The sequence below is a fragment of the Arabidopsis lyrata genome (assembly GCF_000004255.2).
Source record: "Arabidopsis lyrata subsp. lyrata unplaced genomic scaffold ARALYscaffold_8, whole genome shotgun sequence".
In the NCBI taxonomy this organism is placed as follows: domain Eukaryota; kingdom Viridiplantae; phylum Streptophyta; class Magnoliopsida; order Brassicales; family Brassicaceae; genus Arabidopsis; species Arabidopsis lyrata.
Window position 1 is genome coordinate 6,582,110 of NW_003302548.1, and position 23,585 is coordinate 6,605,694.

General features: G+C 34.6%; 2 protein-coding genes and 1 long non-coding RNA gene across 8 annotated transcripts; 2 read left to right on the forward strand and 1 right to left on the reverse strand.

Moving 5' to 3' along the window:
* Nucleotides 1-4,472: 4,472 nt before the first annotated feature.
* On the forward strand, nt 4,473-12,004 carry LOC9301606 (histone-lysine N-methyltransferase ATXR7). 6 transcript variants are annotated; one of them, XR_002329489.1, is made up of 20 exons: nt 4,473-4,611; nt 4,961-5,157; nt 5,241-5,847; nt 5,949-6,065; nt 6,337-6,636; nt 6,724-7,074; nt 7,177-7,452; nt 7,585-8,335; nt 8,417-8,554; nt 8,638-8,796; nt 8,906-9,088; nt 9,164-9,283; nt 9,401-9,559; nt 9,662-10,074; nt 10,165-10,287; nt 10,460-10,540; nt 10,640-10,693; nt 10,776-10,927; nt 11,131-11,648; nt 11,759-12,004. XR_002329489.1 is itself a non-coding variant. In XM_021013773.1 (19 exons), the coding sequence occupies exons 2-19, from the start codon at nt 4,988-4,990 to the stop codon at nt 11,150-11,152; spliced, it is 4,176 nt and encodes a 1,391-aa protein (XP_020869432.1). In that variant the 5' UTR covers nt 4,473-4,611; nt 4,961-4,987; the 3' UTR covers nt 11,153-12,004. The 6 variants fall into 6 exon arrangements, 5 of the variants coding, with proteins under 5 accessions (XP_020869432.1, XP_020869458.1, XP_020869436.1 ...); XM_021013773.1 differs by having other exon boundaries at nt 11,131-12,004; XM_021013799.1 differs by having other exon boundaries at nt 9,167-9,283; nt 11,131-12,004.
* Nucleotides 12,005-12,500: 496 nt separating this feature from the next.
* LOC9299869 (stromal processing peptidase, chloroplastic) lies at nt 12,501-20,567 on the reverse strand. Its single transcript, XM_021013809.1, has 24 exons — nt 20,286-20,567; nt 19,859-20,081; nt 19,520-19,764; nt 19,063-19,261; nt 18,649-18,696; nt 18,399-18,506; nt 18,104-18,292; nt 17,718-18,017; nt 17,500-17,601; nt 17,013-17,147; nt 16,597-16,821; nt 16,233-16,436; nt 15,959-16,126; nt 15,543-15,692; nt 15,312-15,449; nt 14,909-15,136; nt 14,669-14,821; nt 14,430-14,556; nt 14,096-14,222; nt 13,671-13,791; nt 13,502-13,582; nt 13,312-13,413; nt 13,083-13,233; nt 12,501-13,007 (listed from the first exon to the last, which is right to left on the reverse strand). The coding sequence occupies exons 1-24, from the start codon at nt 20,483-20,485 to the stop codon at nt 12,916-12,918; spliced, it is 3,816 nt and encodes a 1,271-aa protein (XP_020869468.1). The 5' UTR covers nt 20,486-20,567; the 3' UTR covers nt 12,501-12,915.
* Nucleotides 20,568-21,697: 1,130 nt separating this feature from the next.
* Nucleotides 21,698-23,375, forward strand: LOC110231070. The gene is made up of 3 exons (XR_002334156.1): nt 21,698-21,975; nt 22,510-22,611; nt 22,849-23,375. It is a non-coding gene; the product is annotated as an uncharacterized LOC110231070 (long non-coding RNA).
* Nucleotides 23,376-23,585: the final 210 nt, after the last annotated feature.

Consider the following 23,585-nt stretch of genomic DNA (forward strand, 5'->3'; position numbering starts at 1 on the left):
TGGTAAGAAGATGACAACATAATTTTGTGGGTGGAAATGAATTGTTTACTAATTAAATTACGATAGTGTTGATATGGTCTCCTTGTGATACATTGAGACTATGTTTATGAGAATAATTACATATCAAAAAAAAAAAAAATCGTTGATATGTTCCTAAGCAATTACTTATTTATATTTTACTAAGTTTTGAATCCACAAAACGCGTCGGTTTATTTTCTGGTGAAATAGATATTATTTATAATAGTTTTCAAAATATTATTTTTGAAGTGAAATGTCATTTGTTGATACGTTTAAAATAGATATTTTTAATAAATATTTTTAAAAATAGTTATCAAAATATTTTCTCTCTTATAAGTAGAATTTGTTTTTTTACTTTACCGAACATGCTAAATTGCAATTTCTATGATGTAAAAATTTCATGACGATGATTGTGGTTAAAAACTAAATAATTTTGTCTTTCTGGTGGTAGAAAAGCTGAGAAAAATATAAGTTCTTGAACTTAATCGTACAAAAGAGAAACCATGGTTTGTTAATTAAGAAAATACAAAAAACTTTTGTAAGTAAGAAAAATGAATATTTTAGTTTTATATTGTGAGATGATGCACTAAAAAAATATTAAAGTTTGCGTGATAATTTTTAATATATTTGGAGTTTTAGATTTAGCATATAAGAGTTTTTCTACTTTTAATATAAACATTAATTTTATTGAGAAACCAACATTTATCACTACACAAAAGAAGATAATAAAAATAGTTTACCTTATGTGAGATGGCTTTGAAAACCAAGTTTTTTTTTTAGAGAAATATATTTTAAAATGTATAAGGAAAAAGGAATGTTGCTCAATTTTAAAAAAAAATCATGAATAAACGAGATTTAGTAGTTAATGTAAAGGAAAACCAAACAAAGGTATGAGTTTTGTTTCCAAAAAAAAAAAAAAAAAACCTAAAACACTAAATAAAAATAGGAAAAATGGGTAAAGAAACCCTCAGCTTTCTTAATAACATGTAAAAAAACCTCACATTTTTTGTGGGTCTTTAAACCCTCAAGTTTTTATAAGTGGTCAAATAAAACCTAATATTAATAAACTCAACCTAATTTTTTTTAAATCGTTATATTAAAACAGTAAGAAAAAAAAACAATTTCATAAATTTTTTTTTCAAATTCGAGTTTACGATTTTTCTTTCTAAAATTAGGGTTTTTGTGTTATGAAAATTCATTCACCATTTAGTTGAGATTAGGCAAATCATTTTTGTTATAATTAGAAGTTATGCTATATAAACTACAAAACTTTATAGGATAACACACTTGAATTTTTTTATTATTCGAGTGTTCAGGTTTTGGATAAAAATATAATTAAATCATGATTAACTAAATATCGTTTATATTATATTTTAATATATCGTTATATATATATATATATAATATTAACTGCTAGTAAATCTTATTTTAGTTTGTCTAATGAAAATATTTTGATGTGGAAATTCATGTACTTTTCGTTGTATTATAAAATTTGGTTTGGTTTCACGTTAGTAAATTTGTGTGATCGAACCTAATAAACCTTTATTAATATAAACTCATATTCGGTTTCGATATAAGAATTTACATATAATTCGTAACAAAATCTGTTTAGTTTCACATTGATGAATTTTTGTAACACAACTGAATAAAACTTCACTAATTAACTTTTTTACATCATTACTTAAAAAATTTCAATTTAGAAAAATATTGTAAACTAGAATTTTAGAAGAAAAACCCTAAATCAAATTGTTTCTATTAATTTATGTTTTAATATAACAATTTGTTTGAATTTAAATTAAGTTTATTAATACTAGGGTTTATTTTACCAGTTATGAAAATGTGAGGGTTTAAATACCCACAAAAAAAGTTGAGGGTTTTTCTATGTTTTTTAGAAAGATGAAGGTTTTCTACCCACTTTTCCATAAAAATAAATGCTTCGCCTAATTTAGAAAACATTTGGCCTTTTATTTGTGTACTTTTTGGTGGCCTTAGGCATATGCCTTTTTTTTTTACATATCAAACATTACTTTGAGTTTTTTTAACAAAAAAATTTATTGTGTTGAAAATTATATCACATATCAACTATTTTTATGATGTATTTATAAGAAGGACTTAGATATGAAAATTAAGGAGGGGTTATTGGATCATTGATTTGAATAGAATTAGAAATCCCTATCACATTTGGAAATTCACACATAATCCGCTGATTTTAAAATCAAATAATGTGGATTTGAAAATCAAATAAAGTTGATTTTAGAGTCAAATAAAATGGATTTGAAAATCATAGAAAAGAGATTATAAAATTAAAACATGAAATTTTTTATGATAAACAAAATAACCTATCATGTTCTCATCTATGAACTCTGAATTGAATCACTCCACATGTTTGATGTTCTTGTTTCTCTCCACTGATTGTTCTCTCCACACATATGAGAAGATATCAAAAAATCCATAATTAGGAAAAAAACAGTTCGTTACGATGCGGTTAAAGTGATTCACCAATTAGGGATGAAAGAAATCTTTGTTAGTATGTCTACTAATGAACGTCATGGTTGGATTAAGCTAGCGTAACATTATGGAATGTTAGATTAACCAATTATTTTTTTGTTTTCTAGTATTATTGGTTTTCTAGATTTTTTCCTCTAGTTTTGTTTGGTTTCGAAAACCTTCCTTTGTTTTCTAGTATTTTTGATTTTTATTATATGATAAAATATACTTTTATATGAAGGTGTTTCATGATCTTTTGTATTAACAGTTTTTTTTTGTGATCGATATGCTTGAAAGTATTATACGAATATGTTTCGTGATTTTTGTATTAGCAGTTTTTTTTTTCTTTTTGATATTCAAAACATTATGGAAAATAAAAACTATTAATATATATATTTTTTTTTCAAATCCACTCAAATAACTAGGTGGAACCCAATGATTTCAATCTCTCTATTTATAACTAAAACAGATTTTCAAATCCATTCAAATCCAATATGAAATCAAATCCATACTCAAATCTTCAATATTGAATAAGGGGTGATTTTAACTAGTATTTGTAAATCATAGAACCAATAACATATGATTTTTATAAAGATTTTAAAATCAATGATTGAATAATACATGATTTTAGTTAGATTTCCAATTCCATTCAAATCAATGATCCAATAAACCCCCCTAAATATATACATTGCTATGAATCTTGTAAACAACATTTCTCAGAAATAACTCTTTTAAGCTCTAAGTAATTTCGGATGATAATAATAATAAAAAATTGTTATGAATCTATTACCATCTAACAATGGTTGAAAAAAAAAAAAAAAATCAATTTGACTTAATAAAAAAAAATCAAAAGAGTGATAAAATATAAATTAAAATTAAAAATCTAAAAATATCGGAGGAATTTCAAAAAATGCTCTTTTTTAGTATCACTTTCCAAAAATGTCCTCTTTCTTAAACTTCGTAAAAAATGCCCTAAAAATCTGAGATCTACACAAATATGTGAAATCTTACAAAAGTATACATAAACTACCGTTATATTCTTGTTAAACCTTGTAAATACCTTGTAAAACTTTATAAAAGTTTATAAATATTTGGATCGAGTCTCCAAGTAGTGGTTACCATCCAGAAGTACCTAGTAAACTTTGTAAAACCAAACTTTATAAACTTTTCATATTTAATTAGGGACATTTTTGAAATGGGCAGCTCAAAGTGACATTTTTGAAAAATGACACATCAAAATAGGTATTTTCTTCAAAACTTTCAAAAAATATTACATCTTATAAGAAAAATATTTCAAAAGGACCTCACACTAGTTAAAAAAGAAATTCAAATAAACAATACTAAATTTATTTAAAATCATCATATATTTTTTATTAGAAAAAGAAAATTAAAATAAATAATAGATTAAACCATAACACATTCATGTTGCAATCTAAAATTATAAGCACTATGATATAAGAATTTTATATAATACAAAATGGAAAAATTATATTAAAATAAATAATATAAAAATTATTATATTTAATTAAAATAAAATAGATAATTATAAATATGATGATATATGAATCTACGTAAATGCAAAATTGAAAATAAAAATGAAAAAAGAAGTACAAAATCTAAAATATACAATAATTAAGTTAAATATTTACAAAAGGAAGAAGTATACATTGATCTCATATACTTCTAATTGGAAAAAAAATCAAATAAACAACAAGAAAACTTAATTAAAATCTTCACATATTTCTAACTGACAAAAAAATATTGAAATATATAATATAAAATTGAAAAATTAAATGATGATATACCACGACAATATTAATTAGTAACTTTTGGAATAATAAAAAATAAGTAAGTAATTGCTGAGATGGCTTAAAAACTCTGTAGAGATCATCATCCCTGCTTATTTCAACGAACCCTAATTGTCATTCTTTTCTTATTTCCTTTTTTTTTTCTTCTAATTTGTTGATAAGAAAAAAAAACTCTTCTTCTTCTTCTTCTTCTTCTTCTTCTTCTTCTTCTTCTTCTATGTCTCCTTATCAATTTCACTTCAATTTGATCACACTCTCATCGCTACCTTGATCTTTCTTCACTTCATTCGAAATTTCGGTATGTAATGTTTTTTCCTACCGTACTGTTTCTCGAGGTTTGATGATTTTCCTTTGTGTGTGTTTCACCTTCACATTACTTGTTCTCTGTTCGATTCAGTGTTACAACATCTGGATATCATGCAAATTGTCTTCTTTAAGAAGTTAATTTTAAGAAAGACTCAAACTTGGCGATCGTTTTTGTTTCCAGATTTCAGAATGTTCTTTAAAAAAGTTGTAGTCTCATATAGTGTTCCTCTCTGTACTGATTTGGGTACGATTTCAAATTTAGTGACATTGTTTTAAACCCAGTCTAAAAATTGAGTAAAGATTGTGTTTTTATTGATATTCTGATCATGTTTTTCGTGTAGAGAAGATATCTCGAGTTTATCGGGGCCATGGTTGCGGTTGATTCCTCTTTCTCTAGCCATGGTAGCTTTAGTTCTAGTAGAAGGAAGAAAGTCTCTGCTTTGGAACCAAATTATTTTGGTTCAATGTGTATGGGAGTTTACAGTGATGATGTTTCAATCTCTGTAAGGGAAGTAGCGCAAGATTACTCTTGTGACAGGTGCAACTTGTTGTTAGTTTTTCGTAGTTGTGATTCAACTAATTGGATGGTCAAGCTAAAAAAACTGTATTTTTGCTTTTCAGCTGTGGTGATTTGGCGACTGTATCTTCTGCTAGTTGCGATTTTGATGAACTGTGTGGTTTGGATTCAGCCTTGGAGATGGGATGTCGGTCCAATGGAGACTTTCGTGCGGGTCAAGAGGCTTCTGGTAGTGGCATAGCTCCAGGTCTAGACAAGAGTGTTACAGGATATACCATGTATGCAAGCGGTTGGATGTACGGTAATCAGCAAGGTCAGATGTGTGGCCCTTATACGCAACAGCAGCTATATGATGGGCTATCAACTGGTTTTTTACCCGAGGATCTTCTTGTATATCCAATTATCAATGGTTATACTGCAAATTCTGTACCGTTAAAGTACTTCAAGCAGTTTCCAGATCATGTTGCCACTGGTTTTGCATATCTACAAAATGGAATGATAAGTGTAACCCCACCTGTTAGTTCACTTTCTCTTTCTAGCAGTAATGCCACAGTCCATCAAGATGAGACTCGAACAGAGCATGGAACTTCTGCTACTCATTTGATCTCCCATCAGACGTTGCCTCCACAGACCTATTCTAATGGTCCTGTCTCAGATCAGCTAACATTAAACCAGGATGAGTCAAATCTGTTAGCGTCATTCCTCTCATTGGTAACTTCCTTTCAACGGTGAAAACTCAGTTCACAAGTTCATCAGACATGATGGCTCGAGTTCACATAAACAATTTCTGTAATTTTTGGGTTTTCTTACAGGGAAACGAACATGCTTGCTGGTTTCTCGTGGATGGTGAAGGTAGAAATCATGGACCACATTCTATATTGGAGCTTCATAATTGGCAGCAGCATGGATATGTTTCAGATGCAGCCCTGGTAAGCTGTTATGAATATAGACTTGTAAAGATTTTTGAAAAATTGTGGTTAGTTAAATATCATGCAATTGCAATTACAATGTATGTTATTTTTCTTGTTGTCTCATCCCTATTTTGGAAATCTCCCTCCCCCTTCTGTTCAGTTTTGAAGCTTTTTACTTACTATTTTAAAATACTTGGTTAGAATATCTGTTATCTCTCCTTTTTCTAATGTTTGTGATAGATCAGGCCATCTGGTTTCTATCAGTTTGCTTAAGACTTTTGTTTTGCAGATACGTGATGGTGAAAATAAGCTTAGACCAATCACATTAGCATCGATATTTGGTGTATGGAGGGTGAAATGTGGTGATGCCAATTGTGACGAGTCAGTGACTGGTGTGAGCTTTATATCCGAAGTTTCGGAAGAACTCTCTGTGCATCTTCAGAGTGGAATAATAAAAATAGCTAGAAGAGCTCTACTTGATGAAATCATCAGCAGTGTGATTTCAGACTTTCTTAAGGCCAAGAAAAGTGAAGAGCATCTCAAGTCTTATCCACCCACTTCTGCTGCACATGTTGTTGAATCCATATCGGTTGGTCCTTCAGTATACATTCAACTAAAAAACTCTAGGGGCTATCATTGAATCATACACTAATATGGTAACTTTTTGTTTGTGCAGTCTCAAGTTATTAATGCGGAGAAAAGTGTTGTCTCAAACACTGAAACAACAGGCTTTAAGAACATATTGAATGAGTGGGGTCAGAGTAGCATAGCTACAGAGTCGCTCAAATATACTAAATCTGTTGGAAGCATTGAGAACTTTCAGACATCTTGCTCAGCTGTGTGTAGAACGCTTCACAACCATTGCATGCAAATCATGTGGAATGCTGTTTTTTATGATACTGTGGCAACTCATTCATTATCTTGGAGAAAGAAAAAACTTTGGTTTCGGTCTTCTGATAACTCGACCCTTAATTATTGCAAAGGTTCCCATAGAAATTATTCAGACAAACCTGAAGCATTTAAGAGTGTGAGCTTATAAAAATTTTCTACCACTTTAATACATTCAGTGTCATTTTTTCTAATTTGCTTTGCTCATCAATGAATGAATGTCATTTTTAATGTTTTGCAGTTTACTTGTAGGGTGGATTCCTTTTCCTCTAAAACTGCTCACTCTAATGAACTCGACTTACCTACCAATGGAGCCAGCGTTCGTGGAGTGTCATCTAGAAAAGTAACCTTACCAGATACTGATGAAACGGAAAGTCTCATAGCAAGCATCTCAGAACATGTTGAAAGTGAACTCTTTCTGTCTCTTGAAACTCACCTAACTGATTATACTAGTGTTCTCATTAAAGATGGAGCGAATACTACTACTACTACGGCACGAGATGGCAAAATGCATGAGGTAAGGAGACAAAATCTTCTTGTGTGGGAACTTTTGAAAGTTTTCTAAGGGAAATACTATCCTTTTTCGTTTTGTCTTTTTTCATATGCTAGCAAGTGGGGGCTGAATTCAAATTGTTGCAAATTACTGCAGGAAAACCCGTCATCTCTTCAGGGTTCCTGCCGTGAACAGTATAATCTGGAAGGGTCTGGTGAAAAGCAGAATGACTTAAATGTGGTTTCTGCTAAGTTGCGGTTTTCCAATGATTTCAGTGATTCTCAGAGACTGTTGCAAGAGGGAGAATCCTCTGAGCAAATCACATCTGAAGATATTATCGCTAATATTTTTAGTACAACATTGGAGACATCAGACATTCCTGTTAGTGATGAACTTGATGCTCTGGATATTCATGAGCCACCACCACCTGGATGTGAAAGCAGTATTAAAATGCCATCTCTGCGCTGTAAGTTTCGGCCTGTAAGGTCCAAGGAATCCATTCCAGAGATTAAAGCATATGTTGCAACGGCTCTATGTAGACAGAAGTTGCACACTGATGTTATGAGAGAGTGGATATCACTGTTCATGAAGTGTCATCTCAACGAATTCCTTGCTTCACGGAAGGGAAGCCATCAACTTTCTCGTAAAGAAACATTAGCACTGAAGAAGCGCAAAACTGTTACTCGGAACAAAAAGCTAGTACAGTCTAATATTTCAAATCAAACAGCAGATAAGCCTAGGAACCCATGTGTGGGATCGTCTGACGAAATTCTGGTTAAACGATCTAAGAAACTGTCAGATTTTCATTCCATGAAAGAAGCCGTTAAAGTCGATACACCCAGTATAGATTTGTCAGTTCGGAAACTAAGTCAACAGAAGATGAGGAATACTGAACGGCGGGATCATTGTATGTAATATTTAGCCTTTTTCATCTGAATTAGAGAAACCTGACTGTTACCTTATATTGTATTTTTTTATCATTATGCAGGTATCATAAAGGATGCGACGAAGTTTCAGAAAGAAAATGTTGCCAAAGATGCTTTTAGTAAGGTGATCTGTGATAAAAGCCAAGATCTTGAAAGGGCAGATGAATTTGATGACGAACTCCTTATAAAAAGACTAAGAAGTAAGCTTTCTTTGTACTGTTTCTATGTTGGTATCAGGTTTATCTCTTTTTTTTCATGTTCTTTTTGGTGTATATTCTATTAGGAATATCTAGGAATAAATCAAAAGAGTTAAGGGAACGTAAAAATGCTGCAAAATCCTGTGAGGAGATTTCAGTGTCTGCTGAAGAATCTGAAGAAACCGTTGACCGCACAGATCATGAGGAAAGTCTTTCAAATAAGTCTTCTCAGAAAGTGCAAAAAGGTAAAAGACTTCTCTATTTGTTTCCTACACATTCTAATTCGTGTCGTTTGACTTTGAGCTTTTTTACCATGAAACCCGGGCCTATTGATATCATCCTTCTGAAATGCAGCTCATGTATCAAAGCTAAAGAGAAAGAATATGTCAGATGTCAGAGTCGAAGGTACAAAATCTTCTCGCAATGGAGCGGTCGGAGGTTTTACTGAGATTTCTGAAAAGAAAGGTGATATAGAAAGCCTTGGTTTTGTCACCAGTGATAAGGTTTCCCCTCAACACCGCAGCAAGAGAAGGAAAAGTAAGATCTCTTTGTTTTAGTTCCCAGGTTTTTAGAATGCCTCCTGCAATTGCTTTACTAAATTACTATCTCCAGTAGTTGCTGCGAAGCACGGTCAGGATATGTCAACCCCTACTGGTAGTCCCGAAAGACTCGCTGAAGGAAAAAAAATTGTGGAAAAGTCAGCGTGCAATATAGCACAGAAGGCCTGTAAGTGTAAGTATCTATCGTCGTTCTTCGTTGGTGTTTCATACTTAATTTTCTCGAAAAGATATCAGGCTACTTGAATACATGGGCCCCCAGATTTAACTGTTTGGTACTTTTTTCATGAAGCATCGCAATCATCAATACTAAAGAGAAAGCACCTGTCGAATGAAAAAATCCCCAGTGTACCTTCACGTCGGAGGTTATCTCTTTCTTCCAAGGATTCTGATGATGATGTTGGAAATGAAGAGAAGCTTCCCTGCGATATGTCAGATAAGCTGCAAAAAGGCAATTTCCTACAAATTTTCAGTTTTTACCTTTCATGGGTTTATATTGCTTTTATTATAAATCATTTACCTCAAACTACATGTAATTGGTTGGTTTATGTAGTAGGTCCGAAGAAATTGATGCGTAGAAGGAAGCTATTAGCAAAACATACAACAGAACGTTCTCCCATTAAGGATTTGTCAGTGGATGATGGCAGGCCTAAGTCGATTGCATTAAAACCATTGGAAAAACTGAGTTCAAAACCAAGCAAAAAAAAGGTGTTACTGTCATGTCCAAAGTGTGATGGATGTGCACGCACATCTATTAACGGTTGGCATTGGCGTGCATGGTCGTTGAAGGCTAGTGCTGAAGAGAGAACCCGTGTTAGGGGAAGTTCTTCTGTACATATACAACATTTTGGTTCCAAAAGTAATTCGACTCAGAATGTTCTTTCTGCAAGAACTAATAGGGCAAAAATGCGTAATCTTTTAGCTGCTGCAGATGGGGCTGATGTCTTGAAAATTTCTCAGTTGAAGGTGATTAAAACAGAAACTAGGTTTCTCTATTAACAACATGTATGTGTAGTGTTTTGATCTTTTATTTTTTCTGTGTCATATTGGTGACAGGCTAGGAAAAAGCGTTTACGGTTTCAACAAAGCAAGATTCATGATTGGGGTCTTGTCGCACTTGAACCGATTGAAGCTGAGGACTTTGTGATCGAATATGTTGGAGAGTTGATACGTTCTTCTGTAAGTATGACTTGTTTGATTATGTGTTCCATTAAGTATTTTGTGGGTGGTAGTAGTTTTGTACAGTATCCTAGCTTCTTTGATGAACCTTGTTGTTTTATTGAAGGACAGGCTGTTATGCTTTTTCGCTTAATTTGGTCGTGATTGTGATTTTAATACGTTCTTCTCACAGATATCTGAGATACGTGAACGCCAATATGAAAAGATGGGAATAGGAAGCAGTTATCTTTTCAGGCTTGACGATGGTTATGTGGTTAGTCACCTGTGTGATACATTAGCTCTTATCTTGTTTATGTTTTTATTTTTTAACGAGCGACTGTTCTGAATCCCTTGTTGCTTACCATGAGTCTAGGTTGATGCCACAAAGCGTGGTGGCATAGCGAGGTTTATCAACCATTCATGTGAGGTAATTGTATGCATAGTTTTCTATCATTGGCTAGTGTGTTTAGTGGATTTGGGGTCTTATAGAAGACATTGTGCTTCTGCAGCCGAACTGTTACACCAAGATTATAAGCGTAGAGGGTAAGAAAAAGATATTCATTTATGCTAAGCGGCATATAGACGCCGGTGAAGAAATAAGTTACAACTACAAGTTCCCACTGGAGGACGACAAAATCCCCTGTAACTGTGGAGCGCAAAAGTAAGTTGCATCAGTTTCATATTTGGTTTCGTTGCTTTTTATATCTCACACTATTATTCACATGTATCTTGAGTGAGATGATTTGTTTAGTTTTGTGATTGAATTACTGTTGCATGTGTTATATAACCAGCTTAAGTTAAATGTGAAGTTTAGAAGTATTGTTGCCTTACTTACTTTTTAGTATGTATTGCTTTTGTGAGCAGGTGCCGTGGATCGCTAAACTAAGGAGGGACGTGGTTTTTAGAGGAACTGAATCGGGTGGTTTTTAGATGATATTTGGGGTTTACGTGGAGAGAAGGATGATGAATCTCTCTTTTGCAAATACATCTCCTGCTGCAGATGAGTCTCCTCTCTTTCAATTGAAAACTGTAACTATTTTTTGTCCCACATACTAACACTAGAAATAGTTATTTTCCTGATGATACATTTTTTTTTTTTTTTTCCTTTTGTTGTTGTTGGCGTCAACAAGACAAGATATAATATAATCAAGGCCAATTTAATTAAATTTTGTTCATAATAATAGTTCTTGAATTTTATCAAACAAATGTGCTGAATCTTGTGTGTGTGTGAGTCCAACGGAACAAGAGGTTATCAATTTATTTAAGCACTTTAATTTGCAATCCATTTAAAAAAGAAATGTAACTTATACAAAATCAGGTCTTTGTTGGTTTGGACAGCAAAGGGATATTGGTCATTGTTATGGCTCAATGAAAGCAAAGAGGTTTTAATTTTTCAGCATTAGGCATTTTATTTTCTTCTTTTAGGTTGTGTTATTATGCCATGTTTAGTATTTTTTATATCTATGTTTTTATGTTTTGTTTTTGTTTGCAGGAATTGCTATAAAAGATACGCAATCTCAAAAATCCATTTCCTCACTTTCTATGGTACGTCTAATGTTATTATGTATTTAGTTATGTTTTTTTTTTCTTTTTGTTTCTTACTATTCCAACAAATTGGACACTATGACACAGAAAGATGTCAAGTTTATATATCAGATGATTTGGTGGTTTTAGTTACTTCATCAGAATCTAAATCGGGACTGATGCACTAGAATAATTAGGAGCATTTTTGTGAAAAGCCTCGAGTTGTTTTGCCATGAATGAGATTGTAATAGTTTAAAACGTCTCGAATGCTACAAGCTATTTTAGCTACGAAAACACTATACAAGTCTCGGAAACAAAATATTTTCTCTACACGAATACCTTTTGGTTTCTTTGTCTTGGAGGACATAAAAGAAGTTTTTTCCCCTTACAATATGAGAATTTTAATGTTTGTACGTTTGCTATTTCTGGTTAAAAGCCGAATTATTTGTCTCGGGGATGTGTTGGCCGATAAATTTTTGATTGTTTTTATGGTTTCTCTACACATTTTTAGATCTGTTTTGATTTTTGGGAGGATGAATCTAAGAATTTGGTCTGACGAGGCGGTAGTGTACCGTATGATTTTTGACAGCTACTGATTGCTTACTTTGTTGACGAGTTTGTATCCACTTCTTCAAATTGGTAACTAAGCGGTCCGACCAATTTACTTTCTACTTGATTTCTAAATGGACTACAAAAATTGACCCCCCACATTAAAATATAAACTCTTATCAGTCTTAGAGCACAATGATTTTACAGATAAATGAACATGAGAGCAAAAAGACTCATTTAAATTACAGTCAAATTACATTTACAGCTGCATAAATTTTGCACCGTAGTAGTAATTAACGATCATGTCCAAAAAGAAATAAGGTACACATTTTGTCACTATTTTTCTTTTCTTTTTTTCTTCTATAAATACGAAGGAGACGAGAGATGAGTAGTATAGATAATGGGGTCATTTATTAGCCTTGATGGTGATCACAACGAAGTATACAAACCTCTCAGGAAAACCTCTGATGAATCTTCTTTCTGTGACAACGAATCTGATGAAGTTTATCTCGCTTATTCTCTGTCGTATCTATGGCACATGTCTTCACCTACATTATCTTACAAGCCAAATGTGGATCATGTTGTTGGTCTTGTGGTCATCGATGAGCCTCGTCCCGCAGGAACAACTCCTGAGAAAGTATCTTCTGCTTCTTCCTCTTCTGATATAACTGCACAGCAGAGTTTTTGTATTTTAATAAACAACTGATCTCAAACTGTTTTTGCTCAAGTGACGTCATACTTACCAGTAATCTCTTCACCAGCCTGAGCCCCAGCAATCCCGATGCATGAGTACAGAGAGTCCTCGTCCACTCTCAATTGATTATAAGCAACGTATATGTCCTCAATCGAAGCAGCTTCATATAATGAAGTAAGTTCTTTAATGCATGACAGTTCCTAGAAAAACCACAACAGCCCCATCAGAAGAAGTCAAGTCAGAAACAAAACATTTAAGAATATACAAGTGAGTATCACCTTCCTCGGAACAGAGGAGGCCTGCAAGTGAGCTAATAGATTAAGCCAATAGGCATTGGACTTGAGTTCAGCTTCATGTCTCATAAGAAGAGTTCGCTTTGCCTGTTGATTTACAAATAACACTACGTTCCATTAACAAAGAAAACGAGCTAAAAAGAGCTAAGCTGATAAGGCAAAAGAGACAACTAACCCTATCCAACTCCCTAGGGGCAATTTGGTTGCTATGCAAACCTCTAAGAACGCTCTTACAGGCATCAACCGCTTTGTATACCTGGAAAGAGAATTGAGAAACTTGGTAAAGAAAACTGTTAATGAAAGAGCAGCACATTAACTGTTAGCAAAATACAAAGACTGCATACCTTGCCGGGAGTTGAAGTCACAGATATCACATACCACCCGAGATTCAGCCTATCAAATAGGTTTAGCTCAAATGATACGTCATATGTCAGTCCAAGAGAATCTCTTACTGTCGTGAAAAGCCTGCAATGATGCAAAAAATTCTTTTTCAGCTTTGGGTGACAGAATATATATAAGTAAAATATAGGTACATAGTAAGTAGACAGGCTCCGGTCAGAAGCAAAAATACAATCAGATGCATAAAAAGACATTCTCTTAAATCCAAATGTTTGTTGACACATGACGAAAGCGCTCATTTTCTAAACAGTGCTTTATTCTGGCAGTTAGTTTCTCAGCAAATTCTGGACACGAACCAAACCAGAGAGTACAATAGCAGCAAAGAACTCAGCTTTGGAATAATATAACACCATTACACAGTAAGAGTTACCTTGAGTTTATGATTTCTGCCAGAAGGCCCATTGTAATTCCAAAGAAAAGAGGGTGGGCGCGGAGCTTCTTTTGCAACTCCCTGTCTCCTCCCTCTAGCAATTGTTCCTCCGATTTCAAAAGCCCATCTGCAGTTTCATTGTGCATGAATAAAATGTTATTAGCTACTTTATCTCAGAGCTAATCACTAAACTTCATTAATACTACTGAAGATGAATTTTGGTGTATGAGACAAGCGCAGAACCAGATCTATTACACAAAGTTTCCATGAGGTCGAATATTACGACATCATATGACTCATAGTTTTAAGTCTGTTCTGTTAAGGTGTAATTTACCATGAGCAGCAGGAAGTTTGCTAACAGACTGAAAAAGGTCAACCCCGTCAACAGTAAAGCCCCATCGATTTGGCGCTGGTCCAGCAATATATGCACATGCTCTCTCATCAGTATCCTTCAAGAATACCTGTCCAAAGATAAATATGTCAATATATCCTGCTTGAATCACACATCTAAGGGGATGGGTAAACCAAAGAGAAGAACAAGAAAGCCCATGCATTTACTGCTTTGTTCCGAACCTGTTGAAACTGCAAGCCAGCTGTAGGTTGACGAAACACGATAGGTTCAGATCCTGGTAGTTTTGCAGAATCATGGCTAGCTTTAACTGTACCAAGGTAATCAAGGATGCAACGCTCAATTTCCTCCTCTGAAAAGTCACCCACAATGCTTACCTGAAGGAAACCACAGAAACTTTTATAAAAATCAAATAAAATTAATATAAGTCAAGCAAATATCAGCTTTAAAGTTCGAGATCTCACCTCCATATTGGCCCCAACAAAATGACTCATGACCGCATCTTTCACAGATTCTAGATTCAAGCTCTGCAGTGACTTAGGTGTCGGCTCAACAAAACGTTCATCACCGTTCAGCATCGCGATCATAAGTTTATGAGCAGTCGCACGCTCCAAGCTTTTAGGAATTGATCGAAAATACGAAAGATATAGCTGCCGTGCTCGATCAAATGCATCTTCCAACCAGACACTACGCTGCATTCCAGAGAACCACCACTTTTTATCAGCAAATAATTAGAAAAAAAATAAAAAACAAAAGAAGAGGAAAAAGAATAAGCAGGTAAAAGAAAACATTATTGATCAGCAAATCAATAAATCAAGAGTGAAATGTTGCGCAGCATTATATATCTTATTTTTTATAATCTAATACCTCAAGCACCATGTGAAGCAGCTGAAAAGCTGCTTGCATTCCATTGTCTCTCAGAGTAAACCGGAATTCCATGGCAATGAACTCCTCAGTTGACTCCAGCGAACAGTTTATCAAATGATTCACACAGAACAGCTCCACCTATACCGAAATCAAATGGCTTTCAAATTAGTTCATATCCTTTTTTAGTACTAGATTAAAAATCACAACACAGTTTTCAACAGATTCACTTGCCTGCTCCCTTGAAAAGTCTCCAACTCGACCACCCTCGCTGAGTGTACGAACACCAACAACCACAGCTCCTTTGGAATCAGATGTTTCAGCAGCTCGTCCACCACCAACAATAAGCCGCATGACACCTGCCCGGGATTCGGTCGTGGATTTCTATATTGAAAAAGAAAATGTCAAGGGAAAGGTCTTTATTTCTACATACAAGATGATACAGTAGAAACTGTAGTATCCATCAACACCAAATAAAGTCTTTTCCGCTAAAAAAGAAGCATATTTTCTTAAGATGTTAAGAACTGCAATTTGATAAGTAGACAGCAAAGAACAATATATAAATTGAGGAATATGTCTTATAATGTAGAAAGAATATCACCATGGAGATGCTTAGATAGTAAGCAAGAGCAAAAAGATGAAAGACGTACCTTGTAATTTACAGATATCCCATTGGATAACCGAAGCTGAGTGATCCCAGTCTCTTTGTCATGCAATTTGGTTACACCTGACCCAGGAATAGGGAGAAAACATGGATTTCTCTGCAAGGTTAACTCTTTCAATTGTGATTGAGAGATCAATTCTTTTGGCACCTCGAGCTGCACAGATGAAGGCAAAAAGCTGATTTAGAACTAGCCTTTGGTTTATACTTGAATTAAGCGAAGATAAAGTAAAAAAAAAAAGAAGTTACAAAAGAAAGAACACCTCAGGCTCAGCTTCAATGGGTGCTAATAATCCTGATTTGACAGACTCTATTATTTCATCAGGAGATAGTTTGAAATCACTCTCACCAACCCCATCAACATGCACCTTTGTGGGAACACAAGCAACTATTGCTGCGGGAAGAGGTGCAGTGGGTCTTCCAAAATCAGAAATAAATTCTAGCACCTTGGCGCCAACAGTGTTTACCTGGATAAGGAATTATCAAAACAGAAGTAAAGCAACCGACTGAAATAAAAATATTGAAATAGTAGATGCAGGAAGTGTTAAAAATTGATGTGCGTTTTGTTAATCATCGAGAAATCTTTCGCGTCACATTCAACAAGAAAAGCGGAGCTGTGAAACCTACCTCTTCAAGCGTAACAGTTCCAGCTACAGCAACCAAGGTCTCATGTCCTTGCGTCTGATCCATAACCGTGTGGCCTAGTGCATCACTTTCCATGATAAAATCCAGATTATCAACAGACGACACATTATCTATCATAGCTGCAAGATGTTCACTATCTTTTAGAAGAGCATCCATGTAACGTGTAAGTTCACCCCTGGTGACACCAAATTCTTTAAGTCTTCGAACCTGCAAGTAGAATTATACGTTAAAGCTGAATGAATTCTCAGACGCAAAGAAAAAGTGACAATGGCTCTAACAGTCTTTTAGCTTATCTCTTCAACCAATCCATTATTCATCAAGTCCAAATGATCAATCCAACGAAAGAAAGAAAAATAGTATTCACAATGAAGATAAATGAGAACAAACAATAAGCAAACCTCTTGGACAGCAACTTTCACTGCATTTTGCCAATTTTTGGGTTCTGCGGTGACAGTAAGAGTCGTAACAGTGCATCCTTCCCTTCCTGAATCACTATGGTCCAGTTCAACTGACGTAAATGGTGGGTTTGAACTCTGAAAGGTACAAAAATAACATCACCAAAATTTACTGACAGTATTGAGTCTAGTTATAGTGGACATAATTCCTAAAACCTTAAATATATAATATAGCTACATCCATAAACTGGAAAGGAGGTTTTACTCTAGATTGCACCTCGAGATAATGGAAAACACAGTTATATTATTTGAACAAACCCATTAGAGAGCCGCTTTTATAGAAATTCAGTGAGATTTGAAGAGATTCATTTTAATCTATAAAAAACTTGAGCAAAATATACTGTGCAAGAAAATGAGAAAAAAATTTCCCTTCTCGAGTAAAAGTGAGAACAAATGTATTCGGAAAGGCGACATCCTAACACCCTCATACCTTGTATCTCGTATTAATTCGAAAATGTAGAGCAGAGAGAAATATTCTTTTCATCAGAACATTTCGCAGATCTCCAAATGTCTGAACCTTGCTAACAGGTATCTGCAGGAAGACAAAAAAAATTGTAACATTTCATAATATAAACGACCACCCTATGTTGCATGTGTCATATGAAGCTTTCTGGAAAATAGGGAGAAATTAAAGATTGTAACAAGAACCTTGCAAAACATGTTGATTGCAAAATTTTGAAGAAGCTCATGCTTAAATATCTGCGGAGGCTTTAGATCAACACTGGTTCCAGGAAGAGACCAGTTATGCTCAACCGGGGGACGAATTGCATGTCTTTCTCTTTTAATCATCTTAGATTGATCAGCAGTGTTTGTTCTCTCATTTGAAAAGGTTCCACCAAGACCAGCTGGCAGCTTTGGAACAAGAAAATTAGCCATGGCACCAAAGGCACCAGGAGTAGGAGAAGTGGGTGTTGATTCATTATCCAAACCAGTTTTTCCAAACACAGCCTATGGAAGAGCGATTGTCTGGTCAAGATAGACTACACAGCATAAATTCAAAAGCATTGTAAGAGAAAGGTAAGAGCCTATCTTACTTCAATATTGTGGACTATCCGAGGTATGTTGTCAATGTCTCCCACAATATATAGAGTGGCATTGGCTGGGAAGTACCATCGCTCATGAAATTTTCTAATTTTGTCAACATCCCACTTCTTAATCTGCTCTTCCAATCCAATAGGGAACCTTCTACCCAGCTTGTTCTCAGAATGTAGATGTTGCAACAACTAGTCTCAAGAAATAAAACAAAATGTGTCACTGATTATCCACCAAAAATTGGGCAGCACAAAAGGCTGTTGAGCTGACATATAGAAAATTATTCTTCATGATTACCTGGCAATCAACACGATACTCAATTGTATTCATCATCTGAAGTTCCGAAAGTATAGCCCGCCTTTCTTTCTCAACTCGAGAAGAGAGGAATTTTGGGTGAAAGGCTATCTGTAATCATTTGAGAAATAAGATTTTGTCTGCCAAATGAATCATAATCCATGAAACATAAGAGGGATTTTGATTCTTGGCACAGAAAAAAATTCAGGACATATCCAATTGGAAGACATCATCTTAGATAGTAAAATTATACCTCATTCAAGGCATCAAGCACAGATGGGAAGAGGTCATCCTCAGAGTCCTGAAAAGGTTCAGACCTATAATTAATATGAAGCTAGTATTCCCTCTGTCCAACTTTATCAACAGAATAGCAAGCCAGTAAGGACACGTTCTCCAAATTATCAAAATAACATCTAGAGAGGACTCGTTCTCCAAAATATCACCAAGAAACAGACTTCAAGGTCTATAAACAAATAAAGATGAACACCAAACCCAGTATTTTTCCTCATAAGAGACATAATATTCCATTGTGCAACATATAGATCTATAGACTATAAGCACCTTATTTGTTAAAGCAAATATGGAGGCAACAAAAACCTGTGAAACTGAACTTACCAAGAAAAAGCTACATCAATAAATACGCCAATAGGTGTACAAGATAACAAACCTTTGTGTGGGTTGGAGAATGGATATGAAATACTGTATGGTGGAAATCGGTGTAGGCATTAGAGCGGGCACCTGTACCAAGAAGTTTCTCACGTTTCTTGCTCCCAAGGAAAGCAACATGTTCTATCATATGAGCAATTCCTTGCTCATCATCTTCCTCATCAATCGATCCTACATGAACTTCCATGTGTGCCTCAAATCTAGCATTGAAACCATTTCAGCACTTACATAAGAAATACGAAGAAGACCTTAGAGGATTCCACCATATACTTAAACTTATAACAGAAACGGTGAACAAATAGCCCCCATTCTCCATTTTCTTTACTGTTTTTCAAGGAAAATAAATGATATATCGACATAATGTAAGGAAAACCAAGTTAATAATCTAACTCTGATGCATGAAGCAACCATTAAGAGAATCACAAGTAAACCAACTTCAAGCATTTTACCCAACTTACCTGTTTGGTGGAACTTTATTCGGCAAAATAAGATACCGAAGCCCATTTTTCAATTGCCCCCGGTGCAACTTCGGGTGAGAAGGAAGTTCACAACCAAGAAACGCTTCTAGCTCAGCACCATCTATCTCAGGAGGCAATAACTCCAAATCTTGTCTCTCTGCGACTATCCCATCTGGCCAAGCTGTACCAGCAGCATGTGGCTCATCTGGTCCAACAGTTGCATTTAAAATCTGAGAATGTTTTCTCTGAAAATATAGCACATGTTGAGTCAGTTAAACACATAGTTCAAACAAGGCGCAAGACTAGAACACAGAAGGGAAAATAGTATAGCTTACGAACCAGAGAAGATGTCAAACGAGACCTCGACAAACTAAATGAAGTTCTATCCACAAAGGCACTCGGTAATGATCTTCTAACTCCGGATTGAGTTCTTTTACAAGTAAGACAGAAATTACGTCCCTGTGAAAGTGATATCCCACTAGCTTCTTTTCTGAAAATCGCGCTTCGGTGTCCCAAAACAAAGCTCCTCTTCAAACGTCCCTTATTCGAAGTTGGCTGCGACCTTTGACACCATAAAATTCAACCAAAAATTTAACAATCGATTTCAATAAACCTATTAGGAATCGCAATTAACTGAGAAGAAACAAGACTCAGTGGCTATAATTTCAATTTCCATGAATTCGAAACAATAACAAAGATGTTGTTAATTTACTGATAAACATATCCATCTCAAAATCTAAAGCTCTGCGCGAAGACTAAGACGTACCAAAGACCATTAGAAGGAATTACAGACTGAGCTTCAACGAGAACACGATTGGGAGTGAGACGCGGCGACGTTGGATTAAACCTAACTTTATTCCGGCTATCTTTTAGATAACGAGAGCGGCGGCTATCTCCAGAGTTAAAAGGAGCTAAGATCGGAGAGAACTTAACACCGGTGAAAATGGAGGAGGACGATGAAGCCATCGTCGGCTATTGAGGACAAAGGAGAGAAACTAAAGGTGGAGGAGAAAAAGAGAGACCCGAAACTAAAAAATAAAAGAAAAAAGAAGAGGGAGATGAGGTAGCTACGTTTATTGTCTTCTCCTCCCCGAATTTTTTTTTCTTAAACTCTTTCGTATATTCATGTTTCTTTCTTTTTGTTAATAAACCCTATACTGTATTTTTATTCCAAAATCAAATCTTCTATTTGTACCAAAAGGTTCTCAAGTTTTTTTTTTTTTTTTTTTTTTTTTTTTTTTTTGACATCCTTAACCACTTGACTAAAGGCACATCCCCAGGTTCTCAAGTTAAAATCTCAATATATTGGAAATATTTTCTTCGACCGTCACCGAGAAGATTTAACTGGTCGGCCAGGTCGTGGGATAATGGCAAGTTTTAATGGATTTTTTGGGTTATAAGATTGGCGGATTTTAATACTACACTCGAACTGGAATATGTCTTGATCTTGGGTTAACCAGTTCGACTAAGGGAGTCTAGGTCCGACGTGAAAACAATGTATATTATACATGCGACTTTGAACTGGGTTTGGGTAATCAAACAAAACTTCGGTTCAGATCTACTCAGCTATCAGTTAATTTGGTTTGGTATTTCAGCTAAAACACGTACAAAAATTTGATTAGTTGAAAGAAGGTTCGAAGGTTTTGGGCCTCTAGCTTTCGGTTCGGGTACGGATTTTAAGAGAATTTTTGTATAATTTCATGAAATTTGGTTTAAATTGGGATAAATTACACAAATACAAAGATAAAAATTGTTCAGCCTTGAAGAAGAACTTGACTAAGCTGTTGGAACTGTTTGAAATAGCTAGGAAATCAGCTGATGTTGCCCATGCAAAGGGACTTCTGGCGGCTGAATTAAGTAGATACATCAATCTACGTAGACACTCTCTCCTTACTCATAGAATTCCCCAACAGCTCAACAACTACTGAAACAAGGCAGATTATGATGAGGCTTAAGCATCTTACAAAATACAAAATCATAAAATTTTGCATAAACACTTCTTTATTGTTGGAGGCAGCGCACTAGATATCAACAACACTAAACGGAGGTTCTAAACAGAGGTTCTTACTGTTTTAATGATTAAAATTAAATGAAAACAGATTAATTAAGAGAGAGTCGACTCTTAAAAGAGAAGTTTTAGAAACATAAGAGCCCCTTACGTGTCATATTATGGTTGGCGTTTCTCGTGTTTTGTTTCTCTGTCGTCTCTCTCTCTCACGAGCAGCCGAGATCTTTTTTTGATGGTGTCCGTGTTCGTGCTTGGTCTGAAATTGACGAAATATCCGAGAAAGACAACAACAATTAGAGAGATTCAGACAAAGAAAAAGAAAAGGACTTTGAAATTCTGAGGATGTTTGGGATCCAAAGGAGACGTGATTTGACGATGGAGCTACAATCTCAAATTATGATTCTCCGTCGATGGGAAGGTCACGCCGGCAACGACGCAGATTGATCATGTGAGTTTTGGTATAATCCAAAGTCTTGATTTTTTCCTTTTTGATTCGTCGAGTTAAGAAGGTTTGATTGGGTTTGTTGTTCTTCACATAACTTAGTATTTTTCAAGAAAATTTTAGGATTGAATTTCGCTGATCATTTGTGTTAGGATTAGTGTAGATCTATTGTTGATTCTTGAAAACCCTTTCTCTTCTTCTACTGTTGTATGATGGTCACATGAGGCTACTTCATAATGTTATGTGCTATGAATACTTGATTTCATCACGAGGATCTTGAAATTGTGTCTCTGAGAAAGTATCTTGTGTGATTTAAGGATTGATGTTAGCTGCAGGAAACCAACAAGCTTGGGTTTTGTTTTCCAGAATTGAAGAGATCTCTTTACTGTTGTTAGTCATATATGTGTTTATAGATTTTGTTGTTGTTGATGAGAAACCTATGATTAGTATCCACTACCAATGTTTTAAATTCTAATTTTTAGAATGATTATGTTTTGAGTTTATGAGAAAGACTTAAACTTTGTGTGACTGTTGATACAGGGGAGAGTTTAACTTAACTATCTTTGAAGATGGTGTTTTGTCATCTGCGTTTATGGTTGGACTTTTTGTGGCTTCTCCAATACTCACCAGATTATCCAAAAGGTTTGACTTGCCATGTCTGTAGATTCAGTTATTGGGAAATTAGATTTTAGAAAAGTTTAGTCAATGAGAAACCCAGATTAGTATACAGACGTAGCATGACAAGGTTTTGAAATTGGATAATTTGAGGTTTAATGGGATTGATCAAACCGTTGGTTATAGTCGTGAAAGATCTGGGCATTGGTTTATTATTTTCTCTGAGAAAAAGTGTTGATCTTTTAAGGTTTTTGATAATGGCAGGACATAGACGAGAATCTAGCAAATAGTGCGATTGCAAATCTTGTTTAAGTGGACATGTCTATGCAAGATGAACAAAATACACTTCACTTAAACTAAAATAATTTTAAAAAAATTAATTCTTAAGAATCCCTAGTGAGATTCTACCATTGGAGAAGGAAAAAATAAAAATTTGCTTGTTATGAAATATGTGATTATTCATCACACAAACCTACCCACTCATCCCATTACACAAACCTACCCACTCATCCCATTATCCACCTCCTAATATTAGCCATTATTAGCTATTCCATTAAGGCATCATTATGTGTATATATAGACGCTATTGTGAATGTAATTAAAGATGAAATAAGAGAAGCAAATTTATTCTCTAAACTCTACTTCCTATCTCTCTCTTAAATCAGAAATCATATAACATTTATACACATATTTATCTTCATAATATTTAGTTATTCAACACGTTATCAGCACGAGTAAGCTCTCGTGTCCAGAATCAACCGAGCATCCGTCCGATTAAAATTTGTTTATTTATAATATTTAAGAAATGGAAGGTTATACCTCCTTCTTGATCCTATGGAAGGCTATGCCTCCTGATAATAGGATTTTAAGATCAATTACTATCCTGTCGTTGTAGTATTTTAGGTGTCAATCCACTTTAGGTGTGATGCAAACAAATGAGATATGATCAGAAAGTACTAAGTCAAGCCAAGCATGAATTGATTGTTTTTCTAACAGTTCTA